Source organism: Giraffa tippelskirchi, chromosome 9 (assembly GCF_054371585.1).
Source record: "Giraffa tippelskirchi isolate mGirTip1 chromosome 9, T2T-mGirTip1v1.2.pri, whole genome shotgun sequence".
Taxonomy (NCBI): domain Eukaryota; kingdom Metazoa; phylum Chordata; class Mammalia; order Artiodactyla; family Giraffidae; genus Giraffa; species Giraffa tippelskirchi.
The window spans coordinates 11,720,600-11,730,293 of NC_137283.1; the positions used below are offsets into that span (position 1 = coordinate 11,720,600).

At 40.6% G+C, this 9,694-nt stretch overlaps 1 protein-coding gene across 1 annotated transcript in view; it reads right to left on the reverse strand.

The window, feature by feature from the left end:
- Positions 1-8,835, reverse strand: part of SCN10A (sodium voltage-gated channel alpha subunit 10) — a 107,707-nt gene extending 98,872 nt beyond the window's left edge. Inside the window, exons 1-3 of the mRNA XM_081527404.1 lie at positions 8,566-8,835; positions 6,762-6,889; positions 2,692-2,772 (exon numbers count right to left, since the gene is read on the reverse strand). Of these exons, the coding sequence (XP_081383530.1) occupies positions 2,692-2,772; positions 6,762-6,889; positions 8,566-8,835 (479 nt within the window). The remainder of the gene's footprint in view (positions 1-2,691; positions 2,773-6,761; positions 6,890-8,565) is intronic.
- Between the last annotated feature and the right edge of the window lie 859 nt (positions 8,836-9,694).

Genomic DNA, 9,694 nt, shown 5'->3' on the forward strand with positions numbered 1-9,694 from the left:
AAAAAAAAATGGTCCACATAAAAAAAATGTATGGACATTTTGGTCATTTCCAATTTTTTATTTTTGCGGGGAATGTTCATGAACGTTCTTGCAGCTGTATCCTGGTGTCCATAAGTACATATTTCTGTTAAGTGTATGTACCTAACAGTATACTTAGAGGATCACAGTGTTTATGTGTTTTCACCTTTATTTGCTAATATTCACTGCCATCCAAAGGGGCTGTACAAATTTACATTCCCACCAGCAAGATAGGGGTTTCTGCTGCTCCATATCTTTCTCAGTATTTGGTACAGTCACAATTTAGAATTTCTCTGTATGATTTTATTTTATTCGCATCTCCTTGATTAAGAAAAAGGTTAAGAATATTTTCATATGCTTACTGACCATTTTGGATTTCTACTTTTATGAAATATATGCTTTATCGTTTGCTCATTTTTCCAGTTGGTTGCTCTGACATATTTCTAATTGATTTGTAGGGGTGCATTATTCTGGATATAAACACTTATGAGGTATATGCGTTGCAAGTCTCTTCTACTCACTAGGCTTGTTTTTTCACTTTCATAAAGTTGTCTTCTGATGAACAGAAATTCTTTTTTAACATCCTAAAATGTATCTTTTTTTTCCTCTGTGGCTAGTGCTCCTTGTATTACATGTAGTAAATCTTTCCCTAACCCGAAGCCATGAAGACTTCTTTGTGGTTTTGTTTGTTTTTCCTTCTTTGGGGGTTTTCTCAACCTTCTAAAAGCTTGATGTCTTTGTCTTTCACAAAGAACTTTAGACCTTAATCCACCTAGGATTGATTCTTGTATCTGGTGTAAAGTTGGATGTTCAATATAATTATTCTGTTGGGATTCCTAATTCTTCATCATCATTTACCCGACTGCCCTTTCCCTGCTTTTTGCAGTGCCATTTTTGTCACCAATTGAAGGTCTGTATGTGCACTGGTTTGTTTATGGGCCAACTATTCTCTTCCACTAGTCTGACTAATCTTATGCCAATGGTACTCTGTTTCAATTATTAGAGCTTTATAGTAAATCTTGATATCCAGTAGAGCACGTTATTTTCTCCCACCTCATTTTTCTGTCTCAAAAGTGTCTTGGCTGTAATTTGCTCTTTGTATTTTCATATAAATCTTAGAGTCAGTTTGTCAAGTTATATAAAAAAACTTGTTGGGGTTTTGATTGGAATCACATTAAATTTAACATTTTGGGGAGTCTTACAATATTGTGACTTTGAATCTAAGATTACAATATATCTCTCCATTTATTGGGTTTTCTGTAATATTACTTAGCATTTTTATAATTTTCTTTGTAGGGATTTTACTCATACTTTGATAATATTATTTCTTGAAACTTGTTATTTTTAGCTGCCAGTGTAAATGGTATTTTTAAAAACTATTTTATTCTCTGTTTGTTGCAATATATAGATATACAATTGATTTATGTATGTTAATTTGTACTTAACTACTTTTCTATATTTCTTATTAATTCTAATAATTTACCTGTAGATTACAATGGCTATTTTATGTACATAATTATATTATCTATAAATCATGGCATCTTTGATACTTCTTTTCTTATTCTTATACCTTTCATTTCTTTTTCTTGCCTTACTACACTGGTTAGGATCTCCTTTACAACGCTGAATAAAACTGATGAAAAGGACATCTTTGCTTTTTTCCTTTCTGATCACAAAGAGAAAGCTTTCCATGTTTCACATTAAGTATGATGTTTGCTTCTTTCTTTAAAGTGGTTTCCCTTTATCAGAGTATAGCAATTCCCTTATACTTCTACTTTCCTAAGAGTTTTAAATCATAAACAGATGTCAAACTATATAAAATTATTTTTAGCATCAATTAAGATGACCACTTGATTTTTCTTCTTTAACTGATAAATAGAAATAGAATTTATTTCCAACTGTAGCATGATTTAACGTTATAGTCAGCAAAAGGCAAAAATTTAAGTGTTGGAAAAAGAGAACACTCTACAGAGCTGCTGTTATTATACCAAAAATATGTCACGTTTGAACTGGGTGAGGGGCAACTGTCCTAGATGTGTTGGTGTAGGATGTTTTTAGAAAGGCCCCCAAATCTGAAACTACAGATTCCATCATTAACCTAAGGAGACAGGATAATCTCAGGAATACGATAGTCACTTTGAGGTATATGACCCATGATAACTTAAACAGTTTTATTCATGGGCTATTTTTAGAATATGCTGCAGGACTATTTGTTCTTAGCTCTGCCTCATTACGCTCCATCCTCTCTTTCCAAGTAGGACTTCCCTCAGCTTCATTCAGATGTACACCTAGCAGGTAAGTGTCTGTGTGGCAGTGGCAGGGGGAAGTGGGGGGCTCATATACCCAGCCACCCCATACCAGTGAAATCAGACCCTCTGGAGCTTGGACCCAGGTATTAAAATTTTTAAAATCTCCCCAGGGAATTCCAATGGGCAGCCAAGGTTGAGAACCACTCATCTATAGCTCTTTGAAGCTGAAAATCATACGTGTGTTTATGAAACAGAGTCCATAGAGAAGAAGCTATCTCTCCATGGCAAAGTCAGATAGGCAATAGGATTCCACATTACCCAAATGAGACCCAGCAGGATGAATAAGAGAAAGAAGCCACCCAGTGAAGGAAGAGAAAGAGAGGACAGAAAGGAGAGGCACAAGAATGACAGCAAATCTACTCACTCCATTCTCTCCGGAAGTTCTGTTTGGGTCATGCCCACACAATTGACCAAAATAGTGATGGTTATAAATAAACTGAACCACCTGAGAGGGCTGTGTTAAGGAGAAGCTGAAAGTCACCATGTCTTCCTGAGGTCACCACTGATCACCTTGACACTGAGTTGATTAAATTCATAACTCTTTAGCTAGGATCAACTTTATGGTCTTGCCACATGATAACAGTTAACCCTGAGTGCCTACTCTCGCTGAATACTTCATCCACGTTATTTCTAATGTGACTAACCTACAGGTGGATATTATTATCTACACATTGGAGCTAAGAAAATGGGCTGACAAAGCTTAAATATTTTTCCAAAGTCATACAGCTAGTCAATGATGGTGCTGAGATGTGGGCTCAAATTGTCTGAAAACAGAACTGAGCAAGATGAAAGGAAACAGAATTCCTTTTCCAAAATGTCCTTCTTCCCTGACACCTGCATTTAACTATACAGTATGGCTTGAAATTTCATCCTGCAAATGTCTCTTTTTTCCTAAAAGACAAAAAGAATGCAGTAGCCCCCACCCCCACCTCCCGTTAACCATGGTTTCATTTTCTGCAGTTTCAGTTACCCGTGGTCAATGGCAGTCTGAAAATAAGCATGAAATTAGCCACCATTCTCAGTCTAACTCCATCCTTCCAGGGATCCCCAACCATCAACATTGTCTGCTTCCAACACTCAACCACTGACATCATTATGGCTCCATGATCCAGGGTCACCCAAAGCAGACGTGCCTCCCTCTGACTTACCATCAGGAGGTCAGTAGTATCCTAATGCTATGTCCCAGGGGCTACATCATTTGCCTCACTTCATGTCATCGTAGGTGTTTTATCTCACACCATCACAAGAAGAAGGATGAGTACAGCACAGTAAGATATTTTTAGAGAGAGATCACATTCACCTAACTTTTATTACAGTATTTTGTTATAATTGTCCTACCTTATTACTGTCGTTAATCTTTTACTGTGCCTAATTTATAAATCAAACTTTATCATAGGTATGTACAGGGAAAAACACAGAGGGTTCAGTACTGTCTGTGGTTTCAGGCATCCACTGGGGGTCTTGGAATGTATATCCTATGGATCAGGGGCAGGGGAGACAACTGTACTCCAAGGAAGTTAGAGATAAGGGGAGGGCCACATGCTTTCATGGGAATTAGGGTAGTCAAACTGTGTTTCTAACTTAGCTGAGGTCAGTCACACTGAGGAAGTAGACATGTGGTTAGGAATGGTAGAGGCAGGCATAGGTGGGTAAAATGCTCACTTAAGGAGAAGATTCCAAACAGGACTAGGTTGTCAAGGAGAACTCTGGTGAGCAAGAGGGAAGAATATATTAAAGGCAAAGAAAATATCTTTGTCCCTTTAAAGAATATTAAAGGGGCAAATAAATTACAAGAAGGGGACAGAGACACTGTAAAGGAAGGTGAGTGGAAAAGGGTAAACAGATGGGGCAGAAATATTGGTGGCAAAGTTCAAAGATAAATATCTCCCATTGGACATTTTTCTGGGGACTAGCGGGGTTCCTAACAGTTACTTCCTAAAGACAAACAACACCTGAGGAGAAGCTTGACCTACAGAGAGAGAGAGAATCACTCTTCTTTCATAATTTCAATTTGAGCAGAAATATCTATATCTATTTTAGTTTTCTGTAAATGCCTTTAATGTACTCTGTTTTATAGTTACTTAGGAACCCATCTATTTTGAAAAAGGAAATTCTACTAATTAAACTACATTTTCCTGTTGACTTGCAATTAAATTAAGAAATGTATTCATGTGGGGGGGGAAATGTTAACCCAAGGATTAAATTAAAATTATATCTCCAACTCCACAAACCTTTAAAAGAATGATGATCTATTCTGATAATATTACTTGTGAAAATGTTCACAGCAAATTTGATTAGAATTATAATTTTGGTGAAATATTAATAATAGGAGATTGAGAATTCCATACCTGGAAGACTATTTGGGGGCTGGAGCTACCAAGTTCATGAGATTTAAATATATAAATGCAGTCTTTAGTGAGAAAGAGACCCTTAACAGCTTTTCTGTCCAGCTGTGACTCCACCCAGCAATTCATCAAATCTCAAGATAAAAAGAATATTTACTAGTACACTTGGTTCCTTAATGGGATTTTACTTCTAAATAGCTGTTTCTTACTTAACTAGATGTAAATCAACCAGAATGGATGAAAAGGAGTTTGCATATTTGCTGTTTTTCTTTATTTGTAATTTCTTTATTTTGTAATTGTATGTATATGTTTTAAAACACCTATAAAGAGATGACATACTTAGAGAAAAAATTACCCTAATTCATTTCCATTAGCTTCCTACTTCCTTATTGCTGACACTACTCTAAGCAGGATGCAATCTGGATTTTTTAACTTGATATGTGACCTTGCACAATTAATTTAATGCCTCAGTATCAGTTTCATCATATATAAGACGGAGATGCTAATCCCTTCTTCAAGGGTTCTTGTACCTACGACAGTGTTCATGCTTAGCAAGTATTTAGCAGTGGGAGGCTGTTATTATCAGTAAATATTCTTTCATAGCATTGTGTGCTGTGCTGTGCTAAGTCACTTCAGTCATGTCCAACTCTGCAACCTCATGGACTATAGCTTGCCAGGCTTCTCTATTCATGGGATTCTCCAGGCAAGAACACTGGAGTGGGTTGCCATGCCCTCCTCTAGGGGATTTTCCCAACCCAGAGATTGAACCTGTGCCTCTTATGTCTACTGCATTGGCAGGCAGGTTCTTTACCACTAACACCACCTGGGAAGCCCTTCCATAGTATTAGGAAAGCTAAGAATGAATTGGCCTTCCCTAGTGGTTCAGTAGTAAAGAATCACCTGCCAGTGCAGGAGATGCAGGTTCGGTCCTCGGGTAGGGAAGATCCCCTGGAGGAGGGCATGGCAACCCAATACAATATTCTTGCCTGGGAAATCCCATGGACAGAGGAAATCCCCTGGTGGGCTATGGTCCATGGGGTCACAAAGAGTTGGACATGACTTAGCAACTAAACAACAACAAGACTGAATTAAAAAAATTATTCCCACAGGTTGGCCATAAAGGCAAAACACATAAAGACTAAATGTAACGTAGTGAGCTACCAGCTCACTGAATGCCACCCAGAAATCCAACAAGCTTCCCCAGAGTATGAGATAAGAGCTCTTTTACTGTCCTCCCCCCACTCAGAGGAGGCTGGCTACCATCTGCCAGGCCAGTCAAGGCAAGGATGTTCTTGCAAATCAACCTCCTAGAAGCCACAGCTGAATTCCTTATTATGAACTTCCAATTTGGACAGTCACCAGGGAAGATCCTTGGAAACCAAGCCAAAGTCTCTTGTTTGTCCTAGTTTGGCTTGCCTTGAAAAAAAAAAGGATAGAAAACAAAAGCTGGAGACAGCTTCTGAAGCTACATAAAGCGATTAATTTATTACAGACATTTGACCAGTGTGTTTCTAATCACTACTACATTCCCCAATGGCATGAACCTCAGACTATTGACATTTTTAACGTGCTGGTAGTTTGGGGGGTAACTAGCGCTCTAGGCAGTGCCTCATGTCCAGTGGGATCCCAGCGAGACAATCTTCACTCTGCCCATTACAGTCTGTTCTCTTCACCCACTAGGAGGGGCTGCTTTTTTGCCAAATAAGCAGTCACTGTCCAGCATGGTTAGACCACAGAGAACCAACTTATCCCTATCTCATCTGCCCAAACCATAAAGCCTTCCTGGTTATTATGTTGTGGGAGGAGCAGGCCACATATAGTGAGAATGTGCCTGGGTGCATCAGTAGTCTCCCTTTTACAAGTTGTACATCCACAGGTGGGCCCAGACTGGTCTACGTGAACCCCAACCCACCTGTGGGTTGCATGAATACCTCCTCTGTCTTGGGACTGCTTTCAGGTGTTGAACACATTAAAACCACAAACATTTTTTTCAATTTAATGATCCCAAGGCCCCATTGTTAACCCCTGAAGAAGGTACAGGACACAGTTGGCAGCATCTGATTCTAACATGTGAAAGAAGCAACCGTGCAAAGGATATGAGTGGATGGACACTTTGATGGCTGTTCTTCTGATCAGGTTGAAAGGACTGAATAACCACAGGGCCCGAGTGGCACTAAACCGGGAAATGGTCCTCCCTTTGTTCAGCACCATAAATGTCTAAAACAAAACACAACAGAAGGCGGACCTCCAGTGAGAAACACATATCCTCACCCAACCATGGATTTGAACATATGTGAGATTATCTCAGGCTCACGAGTGAGAAGGGCTCTGAAACCCATGAGTCAATGAGAGGCAAATGGAGGGGCAGACAGTTAGAGAGGATCAAGAACTACAAGTCATATCCTCACTCCCGAAAAGACCCCAGGCCCCCGTGGCTGACTGTGCATCAGATGGACCTGGAGGCTGCCCAGTGAATAGGAAACTGACCCAGGACTTGTGAGATATATCATACAAGGGGGAGGATTCTGGCAGGAGGGAGGTGGAGTTCTGATTGCATTTAATTCCTCTTCTGATTAGTGGAACATCCCTGGTTTGTGATAGTCCTTCTGTTCTCTACCTCCTAGGTCTCCCCTTCCAAACCTTCTACTGGTTCACTCCTCTGAACATCTAGGGAGGATGTGGGTTCTTAGCAAGTGAGAGGAGAGAGAAAGGCATTCCACTGCCTTCTTATTTTCTCTACAAACCATATTTAAGATGGCTGGTTTCTGCCCTTCCCAACTCCCAAACGCAAACATCCCTTTTTCAGCTGTTTAGAAGGTCTGAGATAGTTCTAGTTTAAACTGGATGTTCTCAAACTTTAATTTTAGGGCCCTTTTATACTCTCAAAAATTATTGAGAACTTTAAAAATATTTTGTTAATGTTTATACCTTTTTCTTACACCATGTGTGTGAATGTATATATATATGTGTGTGTGTATGTGGGTACGGGCTTCCCAGCTGGCATTAGTGGTAAAGAACCTGCCTGCCAATGCAGGAGACATAAGAGACACGTGTTTGATTCCTGGATTGGGAAGATCCCCTGGAGGAGGGCATGAATATCCACTCCAGTATTCTTGTCTGGAGAATCTCATGGATAGAGGAGCCTGGTAGGCTATGGTCCATAGGGTCACAAAGAGTTGGACATGACCGAAGCTACTTAGCACGCATGCATATGTCTGTATATATCCATGCATATATGTGTGTGTATATATATATTTATATACAATATCAGAAATAAAAAAAGACCTTTTAAAACGCAAGAGTATACAAACATACATTCCTGTAGCTGTTAGACTGATGTGATACTCTATTAATAGCCTCTACCTTCACTAGTGTATATTCACAAGAGAATGTGAGTGGAAAAGACAAATGACATCTAAGGATCATTAAGACAGTTTTGAACTCCCAAACCCACTAGAAGGGTTTTGGGAACCCCAGGGGTTTTGAGACCCTACTTTGAGGACCACTGGTTTAAATCATCCTGATTTTGGTTCCCCTTCCCTATTCTACCCACTGCCCCACCTCCCACCTGAAGATCTCTGCTCCCTGCTTGCATAGAGAGCCAACACCTCTAGAGATCTGAGGCTAGAACTCAACCAAGGGAACCGCCAACTTTATCTGAAAACTCCACCACAGTTGTCACTGCTTTAGAGGATCTGAATTTAATTAACCTCCACCATGAATACCATAGAGATTCAAAGAGAGCATTGAGGAGGTGAGTTAGAGATATTTTTCACTAACTGAGTCCAGCTGACAGTCACATCACCCAGCGTGCAGGAGGACTCCTGGACTGGGTAGGACAGAGGCCTCTTCTCCCAGAGCTGAGAATGGCCATTCCCGCCAGTAGCCCTTACCCGGTGCGTGCTATAGAAGGGGTCCAGATCCTCCAGCGGCTCCCCAATCAGCTCTGCCGGGAGCGTACCATAGAACTTGGGCAACTGGTTGCAGGCTTTCAAGTCTAGCTGGGGCCGAGGCTTCTCTTTCTGGTCCTTCTGCTTCCTGAACTTCTCTTTGGCTTTCTTTGCTTCTTGCTTAGCAGCAATTCTTTTTTCAATCTCCACCAGGGACTCCGGGGTGAATCGACGGAAGTTGGTAGTTTCCAGGGACCCAAAGGGGAATTCCATCTTCTCATTCTTCTTTAGGAAGAATGTACTCTTATGAGAGTGAACACAACCACAGAGAGGTAACAGCCTGCCTACTAGCTCACCCCCTCCAATCCTGCTTGCTGGAACGGCTTCCTCTACCCTCCCCCCACCTCTCTAGTTCTTTTTTAATTCACACTAAGCTCCCCTAGGAATCCACTGCCCTGCAGTGTTCTTGAGGGAGGCTGTTCAGTCCACTCTAAGCCAGTACCTCAGAGTAGTCTCTGTGCTGTCCATGAGCTTCTAGCCATTGTTTGTTTATCATTTTTGTATCCCACCACCACCACCAGATCCAGCCATACTGCCCTCTCTCCCTGTTTCTATGACCACTGAGTAGCAGGCAATTTGCTGCATTCATCAAAGACTTTGGTCCATGATCTACTTTATCTTGAGTCTCATCCTGCTTCCTGATCACCACCTTTTATCTGCTGATATTTTTAATGCTTCTCCCATTCTCTTAACTCCATTTGGACCTCAGGACTGCTTTCTCTTTTTGTCCATGACTGAACAGTTTTCTCCATATCCAGATAAGAATCCCATGAACAGCCACTCCCCTGTCCCTATCCTAAATACCCAGCCTAGGTCAACTTAGATGAGTTTTAACTCAGGTTTCTGTGAATCTGGACTGTTGAGGAGTGATGAGGAACATCAATGCCACTTAGGAATCATATGGTTTCCCTAGGCAACAGTTTCTCCTAGTCTGATATTTCAAACACTGTTTGTCTTTCCTGGCTGCTTTTCCCCACTTCCCCTTCCAGTAAGACAATAACCACATTTCCTCCCTCATGAAGAAAACATAAGTATTTTGCTATTTGGCTATTTTGCCTACTTCCTCCTTCTT